The 22,147-nt window shown below is 36.0% G+C and overlaps 1 protein-coding gene across 1 annotated transcript; it reads right to left on the bottom strand.

Moving 5' to 3' along the window:
* Positions 1–1,903: 1,903 nt before the first annotated feature.
* On the bottom strand, positions 1,904–20,479 carry LOC127168305 (adipose secreted signaling protein). The gene is made up of 6 exons (XM_051115097.1): positions 20,278–20,479; positions 15,494–15,592; positions 8,555–8,697; positions 5,429–5,567; positions 3,096–3,221; positions 1,904–2,072 (listed from the first exon to the last, which is right to left on the bottom strand). The coding sequence occupies exons 2-6, from the start codon at positions 15,510–15,512 to the stop codon at positions 1,972–1,974; spliced, it is 528 nt and encodes a 175-aa protein (XP_050971054.1). The 5' UTR covers positions 15,513–15,592; positions 20,278–20,479; the 3' UTR covers positions 1,904–1,971.
* Between the last annotated feature and the right edge of the window lie 1,668 nt (positions 20,480–22,147).

Raw genomic sequence — 22,147 nt, 5'->3', positions numbered from 1 at the left:
TGTTTGTATCAAAAATGACAGTGCGTAAGAGTTGCTGGCAGCTCAGTTAAACCAGCTGTAGAGCAGCTGCATCGCATGCTCTCACCATCTGTGAACATGTCATGAGGAAGCTGCCACATCTTCATAAAACTAAGATTATAGGAGTGTTCATTTGGCTTTGAGCAGAGTTTTCTGCTTCAGTCCATCAGTGTCAGATGTCACAGTGACACACAAAGGTAGTGACACTCAGGCATAGAGACAATACTCTGCCCTGAGGAGAAGATCCTGACAATGAATGACTGACACACAAAACACAAACCTTGACGTGCTGATTTGGGCTCACTATAAAATATGGAGCGCATTAATTAAGTGGAAATGAGAGAGACACAAGACAACGCAGTATTTTATGTGTATTTTCCTAGCATATTAGGGTGACTGATTTGCATAGCACGGTTAAAAAAAGTGTATTTGTTTCAGAAAATGAAAAATGAAACCCACACGTGATGAAATGAAGACTGCATGATGCATTTACATATTTCATTTTTATAGTACATACACATTATATAAATGCGTGATGCCACGTTTCAGATTTAATTGGGTTAAATGAAAATAAGATTTAAATGAAGTTAAAAGTTTCCGTGCATTTTTTTATAATTAAATGGAAGCTCACCTGTCAGATCACAACCACATGGAAAACAAAGTGAAAATCTTTCTCACGTCACCTTTTCACATGAGAATTTTATTTAATCTTCTGCAGACATTCGTTTTCCTATAGGAAAATGCATGAATATACATTATATTTGTATATTCATATTTTATTTGATTTCCACGCATTATCAAACTCGTGATTTTATTGTACATTCATCAATCACCAATACAACCGAAGTCCAACACTTCATATTCCTGAAACTGTGAATAGGTTTATTATTGAGTACACTGACCACTAGTGGCTGTTCAATGCAATGATTCACAACTGTTTTATAACACACAAATGATTATAAAAGCATTTTGAATCAGCAAGTGAATTTTATTTGTTTCAGAGTAAAAAAAAAAAACAGTAAGACAGAGAAACAAGCTGTCAACAGTGAAAACCGTCAACATTATTTGCTCTGGGAGAAATTATTATTTTGAAATTCCGTTTGAAAAGACACATGAACTTTTACAAAGACCCAGAGACTTCATAAAAGCAGTTAAATGGACCTAAGAATAGATGTACAATACTATGCTGGAGTAAGGCTGCCAACATTCAAGGTGTAATGGCTCGATTTACATGCTGGCATCAATCAAATAAACGAACAATGTACATAACTTTAGGCACTTTGGCTTGACAAAACGGACCAATGTTACACACAAAAAATGAATGAACAGCCCTTAAAGTGATGATCTCATTAAAAATCTATCAGGGCAGACAAAAGCTCCAGCATTTGCTGGATCTAAAATGATTTTGAGTAAATTGTTATCAAATTCATTTCAGTAGATGAATCAACTTTTAAGCCAAGATGCCAACAAATTCATGGTGAAACATGTAAGATTGATTTTGTGGTCAGCAGCGCCTCCTACTGGTACAAATAAGAGGCTGATTCACAGTGAGCACAAGCGTCACTCATAGAATTGGTTAAAAATCGTTAGAATCACATCAGATTGGAGCAAGAAAGTGCAGAAACACAGACATAAGAGCATATTATATTTGTCCTTATCTAAAGGAAACATTCAGTCATAACACTGGAATTCAGTTAGAGCAAACACACACTATTTGATTGTTTTTTTAATCCAAACCTGAAAAACGACAAATCACAAAGAGCTACAGTAAACGACAGATCATTCCTGCATTCCATTGTAACAGTACAAACAAGCTAGTAACCACAGTTTGTTTCCAAACGCTGCGAGCACAAAGCAGTGACATTGACAATAGAATTCCAGAATCTGGAATATTCTGTCGCTGCCGACACAAGATATGTGGCACTGATTGGGAAGTCTGTGAGGTTCAGGTGTTTAGTCGAAGCCTTGCCAGTCGCTTTGCTCAGAGTCATACTCGAGCTCTGCTCCTATGCAGCGCACGCCTTCCAGCAGCATTGGAGTGCCGTGATGACGGTCTGACCAAAAAAAATAAATAAAAAAGTCGTTGTTTACGGAACTACAGGTTTATCACCAGTACACAGAACAGACTGTTTTAAAGGAGTAGTTCACCTAAAAATGAAAAATTGCTGAAAATCACTGCAGTGAATGGGTGCCGTCAGAATGAGAGTCCCAATAGCTGATAAAAATGTCACAATAATCCACACCACTCCATTCCATCAATTAACATCTTGTAAAGCGAAAAGCTGTGTGTTTGTAAGACACAATTCAACTGTCAAGGTATTTTTAACTTTCAACCATCACTTTTTGCCAAAATCCATAATGACGCTTTCTCCAATGAAAAAGTCAGATGTCAAAATCCACCCACATCGTTTTGTTTAGAACTGTTTTCTTTTGTAAACGGTGCTTGATCTGTGCATATTTCTCTTCTGATTCAGACAAGATGACCTCTTTACTGGAGGAGGCAATATTATAGACGGGGGACTTTACATATGTATTTTAGCCAGAAGCAATTGTTTAAAGTTTAAAAAAAAAAAAAAAAAAAAACACACACACACACACACACACACACACACACACATTTTAATGATGGATTTGTTTCTTACAAACACACAGATTTTCAGATGGGTGGATTACTTGTGGATTATTTTGATATTTTTAATCAGCTGCACTCTCATTCTGACGGCATCCATTTACCACAGAGGATCCACTGCTGAGCAAATGATGCAATGCTAAATTTCTCCAAATGTCATTTCTTCAAACTCATCTATATACTGGATGGTATGAGGATTAGTACTTTTTTTAAAAGCAAGTTTTCTTTTTAGGGTGAACTATTCCGTTAACTTTTTCTATTGCACCTGAAATATTATTTGAATCTTTGTTTACATAAGAACACCAGTAGAGGGCAGCAAACAACCTCACATCTAATCTTCATTCAGGGTAGGGTTTATTAATGTGCCTTAACTAGTTTTCAAAATGTCACAACAAATATAACTCTCAGGAACATTAGCCAGAATAATGATAAATCTGTTGTCACTTACCCATGACACGAGCATGAACTTTGACCTTCACACTCGCGTCCTCTTTGCTCTCGCTAAGAATCTGCACCTCCTCGCACATCACTCCCTCCTGATGAGCCATATATTCACACGTCACCCTCAGACCTCCTAAAAACAGACACAGAGTCCAAAATAATAAAGCAAAGTAATTTATACAAACATCTGCAGCCACTGTGCAAGAAGGGTGTTTTAATATAAAAAAAATAGATGTTTGTAGGTCACACCAATTTAGGAATGTAGGACTCATTCATGAGTTTAGCTATATGTATCCATTCATTGGCACATCTGCTGTCTGACATCTATATTTATCCTTTTATGGGTACAGGCACGCAATCTATCAGGGCAATGGAAAAAGCCTTAAACCTTTATTTTTATAGCTTTATACAATACAGATTGTGTTAAAGCAGCTTTACAGTGTTAAACAGGAGTGGCATTATAGTCGCAAACAGGTATAGCCTGGTCTTCAAACTAACGCTTCTAGGTCAGAAGTTGATATGTTCGAACGCCCCAATAAAGGCCTCCTGTAGCGAATCAATGCGTTTTTGTAACTTTAATCTAGCTTGCACTAACAGTTGTACACGGAACTTGCTTCTTTGACAAGGCACGTGGCAGTACTTAAACACTGTCTAAAGCTGTTCACCAATCGCAGCGCAGTGGGAGAGCTAACTAATTACAACAAATTTTGTTTTGGGCCTTCATTAAACCCGGAACTAATGGAGCCATTTGTGCCAGGCTGGGAGAAATGTATTGTAATAATGTAAATTATGTTAAAAAAAATGCGTTTTTCGAACCACCAAGCATGAAAGCATGTTCTAGTTCACCCCCAAAACAAAATCAAGATTTTGTAAAAGAGCATAATAGGACCCATTTAAAGGACGCACCCTTTAAAAACAGGCCGTTTCAGATAGAAAGTCAGAATGAGGGTTGAAAATAAATTTTTTTCCACATATTAGGTTTTTTTTTTTTGTGCTAAAAAACAATATTATAAGTAAATCTTAAGGAACATATTAAAAGATTTTTTTTTAAAAAAATCCATGTCATGACCACTTTAACAGTCATTCCCAAGGAATGCATTTCTCCTTCTACTGTGTAGCTATCCCATTGTTTTTCACATAAATATGCGCTGGGTAAAGTTTGCTTGCACTGAGCTTGCATCCATTTAAAAGTTCAACTTTTAAAAACGCATCTTGACAACCGTCTCGTGCCCGCGTTTGATTACTGATTTTCTCATTTTACATTTTTTACATCTCTGCCGTATGTACACCAACTTGATAGTCACCACTAGTAAGCTATTACTAAATATATTGTAGAAACTTAAATTTCCTGTAAAGCTGCTTTGCAACGATTTGTATTGTGAAAAGCGTGCGCTATACAAATAAACTTGAATTGAATTAAACACAAGCATGTTCTCTGCATGGTACACTGCAATATAAGAATATATTCCCTGAATAAAATGACACACTTAACCTTCACTTATAGTCAGCTCCATGTTGAATAAACGTTTTGTTTTAATATCTGTAAATTCATTGAATGAATAAATAAATAAATAAACATACGCACCGACCATTTATCTATTTGTGTAATAGATCACACCAATACCCTCAAATGAGCATCAGTTCATTTGTCATCAGCAGATCCACAGCATTCAAAGCGTTCAGTGATTTACCTATTCAACAGCACTATGCGATGATTCATGTGCACTGAGGGATCTTTTGTAAACCGGTGATCATATTCCCTTCATAGAGCACTCGTTTACTCTTTCACAATAAATAAACTCATAGAAATAACTGGTGGAAACCGGCTCTGAGAGCCCTTCACTGGAACATGCTGTATGGCTCTCAGACTAGTTTTATTTTTAAGGGGAAATAAACCTCTGCCATACAAGTATATTTGCGTCCTAACCATCCATCATTTATCCATTGTTCTATCCATCCTTCCATCATTCCATCCATCTAACCAACCAACCAACCAACCATCATCCGTCCATGGTTCTAACCATCCATCCATGCATCTGTATCTGTCTGTTATCAAGTTTCCAAAAGGGGGTTTTCACATTGATGCTATAGAAGAACCATTTTCGGTATCTCAAACAACCTTTAAGTGTGTGAAGAACAAATTTAATCATCTAAAGAACCTTTTGTGGAATGGAAAAATTCCATATACTGTTAAAGGTTCTTCATGGAACCACTGATGCCAGTAATGAACCTTCATTTTTAAAAGTTTGGGTGACAAAAACATTTGGAATGCACTTTTTTTCCATCAATGTGTTCTGCAGTATTGGGTCAGAGAGCTGAACCTTGAGTAGTGGGACGTACCGTCTGAGGACGGTGTTATATTAGTGATACGGAGGTGTGGATTGGGGATGGGGGCTGGACACACATCTTTCCCAAGGTCTGCCATCTCAGGCAGCGTGAACACAATCTCATATCGGTGCTGTGTTTTCAGGAAGCCCACCTGCGGATATCAGGAGAAACAAAGAGGTTATAGTTGGGTGTCAGCAGGACTATGATTTATGAGACACCAGAATTAGGAGTCAAACTGTTGTTTGCACTTGTTCTGAGATCATAGTTTACTGTGATAAATGATGTTAATGTTATCTGGGTAATTAAATCATAGTATGAATTACTGTTTACTTATTTATGAATCCCTAGTTGACTTTAATTTATGAATCGTGGTTGACTGCTTCATGGATGACATCATAACTGATAGCTAATATCATTGATGAAATCATAGTCAACGATAATTTTTACAATCATAGTTGACTTATTAACCCGCTAATGCCTGACATATGAAAAATATATTTTGTTTTTTTTAAATGTAACAGTTTAAATTTAAAAATGCAATTAAAATTAAATTTAAAAAAAATGTATATGTGTTTTTTTTTTGTTGAATATCATATTTGAGCTCATAGTCGAGGCAATTTGGTGCAGATGCTGATATTTATATGGGCAAAAAAATAAGATGAAATCCTGATAGCTTTTGAGGTAAATCGATGAGTTCTTAGTTTTAGGAGCATGAAAGACATGTTTTAATTATATGATCCACTGATGTAACTGGTTCAGTGGATCCAGTCCAGATCCAGTCTGTCAGATTTAATGTTCATTATTTAAAGATCTTACTAACCAGGGAAGGGAATCAGGATGATATTTTAAAAAATAAAAACAAGGGGAACTGGAAAAGTGGGAAAGACTGTGATAGAACTCATGCCAGGAAACTGTCAAACTCCATCTGGGTCTCAGTGAAGGATGACAGAATCAAATGACGTCTTATCTGACCACAGCCCTCATCAAAACGCAATAATCAAAGAGAACAGACGCAGTCCAGAGGTACAGGTGTTTATATACTGCACGATGGCACTGCAGCTGGTCTCCCTGGCAACACGGGCAGTAACAGGGCAGTCTGAGAGAGACATCTGCAATGAAAAGAGTCCGAGAATATGACACCCGCTGCGGGGTGAACGCGAGCATGATGTGTGCTTGTGTATCTTGTCTCTAAGATATTTGTGAGTAGGAGGAACGCAAACACTGAGTCTCTGTATGTTTAAAAAGTCACTGTTCTCACAACAACAAGCAACTGGAGACTGGAGCTTCAGAAAACTATTTCAAACATGTTAAGAGTCAACATGATATCAAAACAGACACTGTTTACTTTCATAAAACACTCATTTTTTTGATGAAAAAAAGCACTTAATCTTAACAATAACATACCAACACACAAACCAAAAACCTAAAATAATTCATAGAATATTTACCATGAGATTTTTCTTCCAAAAACAAACAAATATAAATACTTTAAAAGAAAAAATAGCTAACTACAAAAATTTCTTGTTGTAACCATCCATCTGTCATTTTAACATTATTTCGATCCATCTGTCCATAATTTTATCCATTCATCCATCGATTGTTCTAACATCCTTCTTCCATCCATTCATCCATCCATCATTTTTTCCACCATCTTTCCATTCCATCCATCAGCGTTCTAACCATCCATAATTCACTCATTGTTCTCCCCATCATTTCGTCACTCCATCCATCTATCCAGCCAACCAACCAAACAACCATCATCCATCCATCTGTCATTCTAAACATCCATCCTTCGTGTATCATTCATTCATCATTCTATCTATCCATTGTTCTATCCATCCATCATTAATGCACCATTCTATCCATCCATGGTTCTACCCATCCTTCTGTCATTCCATCCATCCATCCATGGCTCTAACCATCCATCGTTCTATCCATCATCCATTCATCAGTCATCTATCATTTTAAGATGTATCATTCATTCATAATTCTATTCATCCATTGTTCTATTCCATATCATTTATTTATCTATCTATCTATCTATCTATCTATCTATCTATCATTCCATCCATCCATCCTCGGTTCTAACTCATAATATTCATCTGTCATTCTATCCATCCATCTATCCGTCCATCCTTGGTTCTAACCATCCATCATCCATCCATCTATGGTTCTAAGCATCCATCATTCATCCATCAGTCATTCTAACCATTCATTGTTTTAACATGCATCATTCATTCATTGTTCTATTCACCCGACGCTCTATCCATCCTTCCATCACTATATCCAACCAATGATTATCCATCCATCCATTCATTTGTCGTTCTATCCTCCATTATTCATTCATTGTTCCATCCGTCCATCTTCCTAACCATCCATCATTCATCCTTCATTCTATCCATACTTCCATCATTCCCATCCATCCATCCATCAGTCATTCCATCCATCCATCCATCCATCCATCCAACAGTCATTCCATCCATCCATCCATCATTCCATCCATCCATCCATCAAACATTCCATCCATCCATCCATCCATCCATCCATCCAACATTCGTTCCATCCATTCAACAGTTGTTCCATCCATCCATCATTCTATAACACATCTCTCTTAAGCAAGCCACATGATTTGAGATATCGTTCATCTTCACACATTACAAAATGTGCTACACAGCAGTTTAATACTTAGAATTAGGAGGAATTTGCCTTGCCTTAGTGAGACCCACTAATAAAACTTTAATGGCAATGCACTGCACCCAAAAAATCAGGCAACGAATAATCAAAATTTAAAAAAAAAGAAAAAAGGGCCTAACGGTCATTGCACACGTTCTCACATATTGACCTGTGCTGCTCATATGTAGGTGATACAATTGAAATCTGGCTTGCGTCGTGTCCTGATCCTGTTTTTCCTCTTCAAATCCGAGATACAGCTGGAACGGCTCCTGGCATGAGTTCTGTCACTGTCTCTTCACAAGGCTAGAAGTCAAGTAGAACATGCTGACCAAAGGAAAGAAGCTAAGCTTTGATGCGAGCTGAGAAATAAATTCAGTGTTCTCTCTGTAAAATGAACTCGTATTCATTACTGAAGGCCTTCAAATGAAGCTAATGAATAACCCCAGCTATATAACTCAATCTCACCTTAACCAAGAAATTCCCGTTTGACTCGGGTATCACCATGACGACAGAGTCGTGCAGTTTCTCGTCAAAATGCACATGAGAGTGAGCGGCAGCTGCCGCAGCGGGTTCCTCAGCGAAGCGAACACCCCCCGTCTTAGACGCCGCTGCAGGAGAAACAAAAGCAAAGAGCTTACAGCTGCGCTAATTACACACCAGCCGCAGGTTTATAGTCAGTTAGATTGTGAGTCGTTGAATGAAAATATTCAGCAAGAAGCTTTTAAAGTTTAAATTATTCAAATCAAACTTGCCATTTGACACCTGAAAATCCTGAAAGACCTTCAGTCTAATATCAGAGATCTTTTCATTACTTCAGTCAAGGAAAGTTATAGCATAAGTGGTCTTACATTAGTCTGGCTGTGCATTGAATTTACCAGCTGAAATTTAAAAAGGCAAAAACCGCATTTAAGTAGATGAAAACAAAACCAGATCACTTGGATCAGTAGGAATAAAGTTGATGTGTACAAAACCCTCAATGCCTTCAAGGTCTAATATGCTTTAAGAAAATAATAATAATAATAATAATTCACCCAAAAATGAAAATTTGCTGCAAATGTATTGACCCCTCAGGCCATTCAAGATGAGTTTACTTCTTCATCAGAACAGATTTAGAGAAATTTAGCATTATATCACTTGCTCACCAATGCATCCTCTGCAGTGAATGGGTGCCGTCAGAATGATGTAGGGAATAATGTTTTTATCAGCTGTTTTGACTCTCAATCTGACGGCACCCATTCACTGCAAAGGATCCATTGGTGAGCAAGTTATGTATATGTAATGCTGAATTTCTCAATCTGTTCCCATGAAGAAACAAACTCATCTACATCTTGAATGGCCTGAGAGTGAGTACATTTACAGCAAAACAATTTTCAGGTGAACTGTTCCTTTAAGCTTTGGATCAAACAAGCACCTAAAAAATGTGTACAGGAAATGACATTATGACACAAGTATGCAGATATGAATGCCTGTCTAATGCAGAGTTTGTTTTGGGCCTAACAAAACTGATATGGCAGTTTTTATTTTTAGTTTAAGTTTATCTCTGCCTTTCTTTCCCACAGGATTTATTAGGGACTGAAAAGTTGGTTTCATGTTCACTTGACGTGGTTTTAGGGGATGTTTATGTAAGATGCATGCAAAAACAGCTAGACAGAGCGCAACAAAATGGAACAAGAATACAGGAGCCTTTTAAAAGTCAACTTGTCCGGGAAGCTTTTACTGTGCAAGCTGTCTAACACCTACAGCCCTTTCAAAGTGCTAATTAAAGCACCAGCACTAAAAATATCAAAACTAGAAAAAAAAGAAAGAAGGAAAATCTCTAGAAATGTTCTTCCAGACTCTGCTCTTTAACAGTCTGATTTAATAAAGCATGTAATAAGGCCCTCAGGGGTACATTTCTCAGACACAGATCAAACCCTGCCTTGAACTAAAGTGCATGATCAATGCTAATTCTTCATTTAAAATCCATTTGTGATGCAGGATCAGGGTACGTCTTAGAGAAACCACATATTAAGGGTGTACAGTTCTCAACAGCCATCACGCTCATTCACTAACATTAAAATGTTTCTGAGAGTGGACTCTTCTGCTCACCAATGCTGCATTTATTTGATGAAAAATACAGTAAAATGTGAAATATTATTACAATTTAAAGTAACTTCTGTATTTGATTATACATTTTAATTTATTCCTGTGATCAAAGCATCACTTTTAATCAATTTAATGCATCCTTTCTGAATCTTGCTGACCCCAAACTTTTAAACAATATCTAACCGCTAACATCTGGACCAACAGAGCACAGAGTCCACCGTAATGAACATCAGCTATGGGGATTTGCCCTTCAATTTCACTCTAAAATCCTCCATGTCTTTTCAAAGCCTCTGCAAAAAAAATTTTTTATTGCATTTTGGAGATAAGATGTTGCAATTAATTTCCCTTTTTGTGACAACCTTTTCTTCTACTTTCAGTCTAAATTAAATAAGCATGTAATAATAAAGATAACTAGAATTTTCCATTTTCTGATTAAAACATTCATGCTGATCGCTCATGCTAACATTGTTAAAGGAGAAGTCCACTTCCAAAACAAAGATTCACATATAATGTACTCACCCCCTTGTCAACCAAGATGTTCATGTCTTTTCTTCCTTCTTCAGTCGTAAAGAAATTATGTTTTTTGAGGAAAACATTTCTGTATTTTTCTCCATATAATGGACTGATATGGTGCCCCCGATTTTGAACTTCCAAAATGCAGTTTAAATGCGGCTTCAAACAATCCCAAATGCAATCGTAAACGATCCCAGCCAAGGAAGAAGGGTCTTATCTAGCGAAACGATCAGTTATTTTCATTAAAAAAAAATACAATTTAAATACTTTTTAATCTCAAATGCTCATCTTGTCTTGCTCTCCCTGAACTCTGTGTATTCTGACTCAAGACAGTTAGGGTATGTCAAAAAACTCCAATCATATTTTCTCCCTCAACTTCAAAAATCATTTCAAAATCACCCTACATCACTGCAGAAGTACTGGCCCAGTCTTTGCAAAGTGAACATGCAAAGAAGATCAAACACCCTTAACAAAAAAGGGAAAACAGCGATATAGGACGATTTTGAAGTTGAGGGAGAAAATAAGATGGCAGTTTTTCAACATACCCTAACTGTCATGAACCAGAAAAAAACAGTCCAGACAGAGTAAGACAAGAGGAGCATTTGACATTAAAAAGTATATAAATTGTATTATTTTTATGAAAATAACCCTTCTTTCTCAGCTGGGATCGTTTACAACCACATTTGGGATCATTTGAAGCTGCATTTAAACTGCATTTTGGAAGTTCACCATATCAGTCCATTATATGGAGAAAAATGCTGTAATGTTTTCCTCAAAAAACTTAATTTCTTTAGGACTGAAGAAAGAAAGACATGAACATCTTGGATGACAAGGGGGTGAGTACATTATATGCGAATCTTTGTTTTGGAAGTGGACTTCTCCTTTAATACACCTGGAGGGTGTTTCAAAGGCCCTTCAAAGTCAAAAAACACGATATTCTACTATATGTATATGATTAGGGCCCTATGATTAAAGCATTATTTTAAAGGAATATTTACCATAAAATTATTTACCAGAATTTATTTACCAGAAAAAAAGTAAATACACAACACAGTATTTCTTTAAAAAAATAAAAAAATAAAAATTAATATATTAAAAAAAAAAAAAACTATTATTTAGAGATGTATGAATGAAGCCATTAAAATGCAATCCAGAAAATGTATGTAAAACACAGAATTGGGTTAAAAAAAAAAAAAAAAAAAAAATGAAATTTAAAAACAAACAAAAAACATTTCATAGGACCTTAAAAAAAAGGTACTTTTTTGGTTTCATGATTTCAATTAATTAGACATATTTTTGAACAATAAAAATTGGTTTAACCATTAAAAACAGTCTAGAAAAATTAAAATGGAAAAACAAATCCTGGGGAAAAAATAAAACAGAATTTTGCAAAAAAAAAAAAAAAATAAATAAATAAAAAATACAACGGATTTCATAGGGCCCTATATGATTTATTTAGTAATGTAACAACTTGCCAAAAATGTCTGCACCAACACAAACAGTGCAGGACATGTGTTTATTTAGATCACTAAAGCAAAGTATGAGCAACAATAATAGTGGCCAATGGGAGCCACAATAAGGTTGTGATAGTTATAATGTCTTATCACACATGCCAATCAAACTATGTGGTTCAAATAAAGTCTGCTAATCCAGGGCGCAGCGTCGGCCCTGGGGACCCATCACATGAAATGAGCGGCCATTGGCAGACAGAGTGCAGATTGCATCAGGGACTCTTTAGATCCCTGCGCTATGAATAAAAATAAATGACATTTTAAATTCAAAGAACATCTTGTGAGAGGCACAAAGTAATAAAAACAAATAAACAAGAGACAATTGCCAATTCACGATTGACGATTCACAATCAGACTCCAAACTAGCTTCAATAAACATTGCATTTATTCATTTAGCAATCTGAAAGCATCTGCTAAATTTATTCATTTAGCAGATGATTTCATCTTACAAATGAAGAACACTAACATTGTAAGAGCCAAGTATATTTGCATTGTGCAATGACAAGTTTATATCATAAACTCAATTAGAACATGCAGAAAAGAAAACTATTTTTTGAATGGGTATGTTTGAGTATGAGTGTATATTGCTAATATGACAGTGATAGGAGTCTGGAGGGTCAGTGGTGACCCTGTTTGCGCCTGCAGCTCTAGGTCATGTGGCACAGAGATAAAATTACACATAATGTAATGGAAGCTGGGACGGGATGGCATTTGTAGCAGTAGTGTCTACATTATTGGCCTCATTACAGAAGTTATGTACAGCACTATAAACACTCTAACACGTGACGGATAGACCTGCCAACCAGTGTCTCATGGTCTGGATGACCGACACAGAGGCATCTGTAAAGCGTTAAAATACTCTCTGTCCTGGAGCGGACATCTAGAATTAAACTGGATACATGTGTAGTATTTTATGACCTATGAGCACAGCATTGAACAGACAATAATTTTTATTTATCACCACACCAGAAGGGCCTGAACAATTTATGTATCTATGTCCATGACTTTCAGGTCTTTAAGACACTCGCTGGAGCCCCAAATGCCTGATGAATGCTTAAAAAGGCAGACTGGCCGATGGGCCATAAGAACGCAGATGTTTCACTAGGGACTATCCTGATATGCAATGTCAAAACAGCATCATAAATATATATAAATATATGGTACATGTTTTACAAGTGCCAAATACAGATTATTGTTGGAAAAGCAAGGTGCTTACACTGAAGAGTATAAAAATAGCAAGAAAGAAAAGTAAAGAAAAGAAAAGGTCACTTTTTGCCATCGAGACTACTGGGAAAAAAGGTCCAATTATCCTAATTTAACTATATAAAATATATAATAAAATAAAAACAGCATATATAAGTACACATATCAAAAATAAAATAAATTTCAAATAAAAGCTATCCTAAAAAATAAAAGAATAACATAAGATCTTAATTTAGGATGCACATCTGTTTATTATTATTATTATTATTATTATAAAAGGCATACATAAGTCAGTAGGTCAGGAAAATAGATTAAATTATTATTATTTTTATTAAATTATTAATATTCATTGTTTCTCTAACATCAGCTGGTAGAATGATCCAAATTTGTGGAGCATAAGAAATGGAGCAGTAGACATTGTGTTCATGTGCAGAATCTGTGTTAGTCAAGGGTGGATAAAGCTCTCTCCACCTCTTTGGCTGAATTGCATCTGAACCCAGAGCTGTTCTTTGTGTCATTGTTCTTTAGCTTGAAACTAATCAGAAATGCTGATGTCTGGCTGGGACCAGAGATGGACGGGCTCTCTATTAAACGAAAGCCCGGCGGTGCTGTAGAGGCACCGCATTTTATGAACCTCATCTAAAACTTCACACTGTAACCATGGCAACAACGAGAAATCTGGCCCCTGAGAACCGGCCTATGGAAAGGAGCATTTCCAAAAAGCTGTTCTGGGGTCAGTTTGGTGCTTATAAAACACAACGACTAAAGCCGGGACGGAAAGATGCTTTGTGAATATTGCACAGCTGTCTGATCTGAAGAAACCGTAGATGTGCCGGAGCTGCTACAACAATACGCAGCATGACAGCAGACCCTCTGCCTTCATCCAAAATGAAACTTTATCGCATTCGTAAACAAAAACAAAATGGAGGCCATCTTTGTGCCTCCAGACAATAAATAGAGTCGCGAGAGGCGGATTGATTACCGCAATAAATAGTGGAAAGACAGCACCCAGACTTTATCTACTGGGAGTTTTCCGACGGCTCTGCGAAGGCTTTTCAGACAGATGTGAAAACAGACACGAGCTCTTGCACATTTCCTGATAACAAGAAACAGCCCGCTTGTTTTGCAACTGCTGAGTCACCACCAACTGAGCAAGAATTCATTATTGTTTTAGCTTTATTAAAATCTCTCCATGTCTCATTCCTGAGAATGAAAAAGCAGCAGGTTGTCAAAACTCATGATAAGCAGATTGACATTTTTGAAAAGCTGTTTAAAGTCAGCGTGGTGGGATTATTGTAGAAAACCCTTTGTTTTAGTTTGGGGTCAGTATGTTATTTTATGTATAGTATGTTTATGTTTCAAGCTGTATTTACTTTTTAAAAAATACAGTAAATACAGGAATATTGTGAAATAGTATTACAATTTCAAATGACTGTTTTCTATGTGAATATATGTTAACGTGGAATTTATTCCTGTAATCAAAGCTGAATTTTCAGCATCATTACTCCAGTCTTCAGTGTCACATGATCATTCAGAATCATTCTAATATGCTGATTTGTGGCTCAAGAAACTTTTCTGATTACTATCAATGTTGAAAACAGTTATGCTGCTTCATATTTAAGTGGAAACTACAGTACAGGTTTTTTTTTAGGATTTTTAATTAATTGAAAGTTTAAAATAACTGCATGTAAATAGTAAATAGTAATGTTTTCTAACATTATAAACGTCTTTACTGTCACCTTTGATTAATTTAATGCATCCTTGCTACAAAAAAAAAACTTAATTTCTGACCTGGTTGAAAATCCTACTTGAGAAACAAAATGAACAAAACAGAAAATATGCATATAACTGCATATGTACGATAGTTTATAACCACTACTAACAATTAATGATTATGTTCATGTTTGTATTCTGAAATAGCACAGTACTGTATATATAGTATGTGATGAATGACAAAGGAAGCAAGTTTATTTACACAAAAAGGAAGAGGAAACGCCTATATTCAACACCCATATTTCGACAATTATAAATCCAAAACCGCTGAACAAATTAAATACTTCAGTTGTGAAAGGTAGAAAAGAGAGAGATGTACCTTTCTTAGCAGTGGCCATTCTGGCAACAATCAGGACTGAGCTCAGGAAAAGCTTCTGTTACGGCCTCATCGTAGATATCATTTGACCTCAAAACAACCCTGAGAAAGGTAGAAAGAGAACCACAATAAAGGAATTAATAAACAGAAGCTGATTGTGTAAAAAAACTGAGAAAGCAGATACAGAAAGAAAACAAGAATTATGTAGAGAAGGGGGACTATCATAGTTTTTTAACACAGTTAAGAGGCTTGCATTGTTTTTGTTAAATTTGCCGCATGTTGCCATGACACACAGTGAACTGAGCCAGCTGTACTGGCCATAATGCAACAGGACAGACACCCCACAGAGCAGCGAATTATGAAGAAAAAAACTCTGAAAGAGAGCTGGATTAAAGCATCAATGAGTTCTTCTTAATCCATTTCAAAGTAACGTCTTTCAGCAGAGCTGAAGTCAAGATGAGACCCTTAAAACCATTGCGAAACCCAGACTAGACTACTTGAGCCACAAGCAACATAAGCATTAAAAGTGAGTTATGAGTGCAACTTTTAAAATAAAGATATTTTGTCTTATACAAATGGTCAAGAATTGAACCTTTTTCATGCTAATCAAAATAAATAATAAAAAATAACAAAATAAAAATAAAACACTCTGTTTCTCTAATAAGATTTTGCCATCATGCTCCTTCAGGAGGTCCGTAAGAACTCATTTTTGTGCACAGAATAATTTGTTTGTGCACTAAATGCAATAACTATTTTTTGTGAACTAAATACAACAACCCATTTATTGTGCACCAAATAACTTTTTTTGCGCAACAAATACAATTACAACTATTTGTGTATTAAATGTAATAGCTATTTTTGTGCATCAGATGCAATAAATATTTTTTATGTGCATCACATGCAATATTTTTTGTGCATCAAATGCAAGAACTAAGTTTTTGTGCACCAAATGCAGATGCAATACATGTTTGTTTATGTGCATCAAATGCAATATTTTTTGCGCACTAAATGCAATAACTATTTTTTGTGAACTAAATACAACAACCCATTTTTTGTGCACCAAATAACTATTTTTTTGTGCAGCAAATGCAATAACTATTTTTGTGCATTAAATGCAATAGCTATTATTGTGCATCAGATGCAATTTTTTTATGTGCACCAAATGCAATATTTTTTTGTCCATCAACTGCAACAGAACAAATTTCTGTGCACTAAATGCAATCACACATTTTTGGTGAACTAAATACAACAACCCACTTTTGTGTACCAAATAACTATTTTTGTGCATTAAATGCAACAGCTATTTTTTCTGCATCAAATGCAATAAATACACTGTAAAAAATGCCGGTGAATTTAACAGTAAAAAACTGTAAAAATGCTACAGTAAAAACATGTTAAATGGTTAACAGTAAAAAACTGTAAAATTTACAGTGAATAACCATAAATTGACATTCCCAGAATTCCATGTGTTACATTTTTTTTTATTTGATGGTTTTTTTGTTGAAATAACTCTTTCTTCTTAGTTTTTACTTAGTTTTGTACAATAGGGTTGTATGTTACATCTAATGTTGTTAAATTAATGTTTATTGCATTATTTCAGTTTCATGTGTGTTACCATGATGGTGTTTAGTGATTGTGTGATTGACACTGTGCATCTTCTATGTATGTTAATATTTAAAAGCTGTTTGCGATGAGCTTTCGTTCATCATGCGACTTTCTCATCACCACCTGCTTTTGGTGGTTATCAGTGTATTACAAAGGTACAAAACAGATTTCAGTACTTCAATAAGTTGGTAAATTAACATTATATCAGTTAATGAAATTACAGTATTTACCTGTAAATTTAAGTGAAAACCGTAAAATGTTAAACGTTGCTACAGTAACTTTTACAGTAAAACTCTGGTAACCACAGCTGCCAGTTTTTTACCGTACATTTTACGGATTTTTTTTTAGAGGGTATTTTTGTGCATATACCTATTTTTAGTGTACCAAATAACATTTTTTGTGTACCAAATGCAACCGCCCATTTTTTGTGCATCAAATAACTATTTTTGTAACTATGCAATAACTATTTGTTGTGCTATTTTGTTTCAAGTGCTGTTTGAGCAGTCAGCATTTTTAAGGTTCAGTCTTCATCTTTTTATCACTCTCCCTTCTTCCTCTGGATGGTGGCAGTGCTTTTTATCTGATCTCATCTTTCTGGAACTCATTAGAGAAGCGCAGCGACTGGGATGAACAAATATGGAGGGACTTTCTAATTCACTGGGGAGCTAAAAAAAAAACACACATTCACACATCAAGACACTGCCTAATCATCAACACCTACTGCAAGAGAGAGAGAGAAAGACAGTAAAACCTGTCCAGTAAAGCCCATTCTCTCTACTGTCAAATCAAAGATGTACTGCAAGAGCAGGGTGTCAGATGTTAAATGCACACCAGCAAGGAGAAAGCCTGATGACGTAATTAAGTGGCAGAGAGCTCAGATTATAATCATAGCAGACATTCAGCACAGGAACATAAAAGCAACCTATTCTGATTTCAACAAAACACTCAATATTAGCTATTTTCCCACCTTTCTATCCAAATAATGAAGGATATAGAAAGTGCAGAAGATATGTGGTAGAACAGTCATAAGTGGTGCTTTCTGAGGGAGCATCGCTATTACTTTTGCTCATGCTCAGGGTTAGTGATCTGAACAACCCCCTAACTGTAAGTATTAAATAGTGTGTTATAATTATAAGCAATTATACTTACATTTTCACCTAGCAGATAATTCAACACACAAGAACATCATGGAGACTTGTGGATGGGCTCTTTTAATTTGGACCAGCAAGTAACAACCTAGCAACTGCATAGCAACATCCTGACATTTATAGCAGTGAGTTCTGCACACTACATTGGTGAACACCCTTATATAAACTGTGCGCACTAAATTCAATATAGCTAATTTTCTGTGAACTAATTGCTCATTTTTGTGTACCAAATGCAATAACTATTTTTTGTGAACCAAATGCAATATTTAATTTTGTGCACTAATAACCATTTTTGTGCACCAGATGCAATCACCATTTTTTGAGCACTAAATGCAATAACCAATTTCGTGCAACAAATGCAACAGCCATTTTTATGCATTAAATGCAATAATGATTTGCACTGAACAAAATTCAGTAATATTTTGTGCACTAATTGCAATAACCATTTACTTGTGCATCAAATGCTATAACTATTTTTGTGTACTAATACCTAATTTTTGTGTGCCAAATGCAACAATTATTTTTGTGCACCAGTCACAACATATTTTTGTGCACCAAATGCAATAAACAATTTAATTGCACCAAATGCAACAGCCATTTTTGTGCACCAATTGCAATAACTATTTTTTGCAAACCAAATGCAATATTTAATTTTGTGCACTAATAACCATTTTTGAGCACTAAATGCAATAACCATTTATTTGTGCATCAAATGCTATAACTATTTTCTTGTGCACTAATAACTAATTTTTGTGCACCAAATACAACTACTTTTGTGCACCAGTCGCAATATATTTTTTGTGCACCAAATGCAATAAACAATTTAATTGCACCAAATGCAACAGCCATTTTTGTGCACTAAATGCAGTAACTATTTTTTGTTAACAAATTGCAATAATCATTTTTTTGCGCACCAAATGCGACACCAGGGATAATAACTACATTCCACTTTTAAAAGGCGTGGTTGCTAATTCTAAACTTCCCAAATACACCTGCTGTCCTAGAGGTCATTTATTTTAATATTATACGTTATAACAGGCCTGACGAAAGCTTAAGATGTAAAGAATAAGGGTGGGTAGGACAGCTGGGAAAATATTGTGTAAATTTTGCAATGTAAAAAAAAAAAAAGACCTTGCAGCTGTCGTTGGGTGTGCCCAGAATGACAGGCTCTTGTATTTTCTTTCTCTGTTCTACATTTCTCTGTTTACTTCCACAAATTATTAAAATAATTTACTGTAAGAAGCTCAGAAATAATGCACAGTTGTTCATGTCATATTTCCTCCTTCTACATCGTGAGCAGAAAGCTACTGTCGTACCACACAGATTTCCCTCCATCTCTACATCACACACTTTGACTGAAGTGACAGCCGAAGTGGCGCAACAGATATGAACCAGTTCCAGTCTGTACTAAGATAACGCAAGGGGAGATAAAACTGGGTCAGCGGTTTCATATGGATTGATCTAACATGCACATTCATGTTCATGTCATAAACATTTAGAACTGGAACATATACAACATGCATCTTAATCCTGAAAGCCATGCCATCTAGTAAAAACAGAAAGCCCAGGAGAATCTGCTGTGGCTTGTTGTCATGCATTCTTCACTAATTGTACACTGTGGTTTTTCTGAGGCAAATGACTTGGAGAAGCATGAGCCCTAACCTGGATTGACAGACATATATCTCCCATGCACATGTTCTCATTTCAAATGCACCCTATAAAGCTCTTTTTCAGCAGCTCCTTTATAGTCAATGTCATTCAGTCTGTTGCACCGATGAAGCCTTCAAATCCTTCCTGGTGTTGAGAAAGCAATGCCTGACACCTGCAGACTGTTCAGTGGTATTTTAGACTTAGACTGTAGATCTGTATGCCACAGACACTGAAACAATGAAATACCGACTTCAGACGAGTTTAAAGCAGAACCGATGAAAGAATGACACAATGCATGGATCTCCTCGAGTCCTCTTCTAATAGCCGTGCACAAACTTATGTAACATTGATCATTTTCGAAAGCAAATGGCTTGAAATACTCACTATTCTGACTGGCAATGGGCTTCTGCTGCTGTAGATTTCAGTCTAGAATTGCGCTTTGAACCTCCCAGGATGCTACAGAAATGAACCAGAACCCGAACCGCAAAACCCAAGCCTCCAGTCAGAACCAGCCAGGCGCTGATCTGCGAGTGACTGCTCGACTTCACGTTCACTTAAGGGCTACAACTTCCGCGTTAATCACGTGGTTCCTCTCTCTGCACTACAACTGCATGTTTACAGCGCCTGCAAATGTATTTTGAGTGTGGTTTGAGACTTTTGATTCATCGCATTAAATCGAGTCATTTGAGTCAGTTCACTAAAATGATTCGCTCACTGATTCTCGCTTGCGTTCAGTGGTCGTTTCCACAGATTACAAGTGATCATTCATTCGTCGCGTTATTCTTTATTAAATTTTTGCATGAATACACATCTAATACGAGTAAGCATAATCATAAACTTTCTCCACATAAATTACAAGGAAGATTTTTTCATTGATCTTCTAAAAATGATCTAACAAGTGAAATAGCGTAAACTAATCGTTTATCGATCATGTTTACACATTCATAATTCTTGTGTCCTTGTTTTTACATGACGACCTGAACGAACAACATGCCCTCTAGTTTGTTGGGTAGTTCAGTGAAGGGGGCGTGTCCGTTCCGTGCGTTTAACCAATAAAATGCTCGGTTACAACCCTCACTCGAACGCTATTGGCGCGTAGAATCGAAACAAAATTCCAGCTAATTTCATTCATTTTTTAACAACTTTACATACATTAATCCATATTCATCCACCACTAGTAATATTTTGTAGAAATTTTAATTTTCTTTAAAGCTGCTTTGCTGCAGTTTGTATCATGAAAAGCACTATACAAATAAACTTGAATTGAAATGAAATAAAACTACAGAGGTAACATTGTAAACATTTTATTATACAATATATTTGAGACTGTAAACGGCAATGCAATACTATTACTTTAACAATATTTTATGTAGTGTAGTTTAGTGCATTTTAAACGGAAACTTTTTCCTGAGATGTGATTTCTAGGCATGAATCAAATGTACAGTAGTTCCTCCTCGTAGTCCATAGTCTTTCACTGTCTTGTTCACATCCAGACGATCTCCTGAAAATAAATAAGGTAGGCAATTAATGATTTGCAGGCCCACTCATCAAAATACATAAAAGTTGTTGGTTGTTCCTTCTGTGGTTCCATGTCAATCCATTTCATGACTCATTACAAATGACATGGTCTGCATCAGGTCAACCTCAAGAACAATCAGTGAATGCTTTGTTTACCTTCATAAACCAGAGACATTTTCTCTGGTTTCTTCCCTGCCCGATCACATGATTCCTTTAGTAAAACAGAGATGCTTTCCAGTGGGTACATGTCCACTTCCATGGTCTTTCCAGCACATTTTACAATGATGTTGATTCTGTCCACAGTTTCATCAGGGTCAGTGAATGAGCTTGAGTAGTTTGAGTAGTGTTGTGGTGAGATGTGTGGATGATCTGAAATAATAGAGCAAAACAATAATTAAATAACATGAAGATCACAAAAACTTGAGTTGATTTTATATATTGGGAATCGACTGTATAGGGTTAGAGTTATAAAGTAGGCACTTCATACCAGAATGACCTGAGTGTGCGTTTACAGTGGTTTGTGCAGGTCCGCTCCCCTCCTGGACCTCAGACACCACTGTCCGAGAAGGTTTTGTGACTGGGATGTCATCTAAAAAAGAGCAAATTAATGTTTTTTTTAAAGCCAAACATGCTTTATGTGTGTTTAATACACTAATGAATTGTGCACACTAAGCCATGAATGTGTATTAAGAAAGTAAATTGTCAAAAAACAATTCCAATGGTCAGGATCTAAATC

The sequence above is a fragment of the Labeo rohita genome, chromosome 7, assembly GCF_022985175.1.
Source record: "Labeo rohita strain BAU-BD-2019 chromosome 7, IGBB_LRoh.1.0, whole genome shotgun sequence".
Lineage (NCBI taxonomy): Eukaryota > Metazoa > Chordata > Actinopteri > Cypriniformes > Cyprinidae > Labeo > Labeo rohita.
Note: the sequence above shows the minus strand (reverse complement) of the source record. Positions and strands in the feature narration are given on the sequence as shown.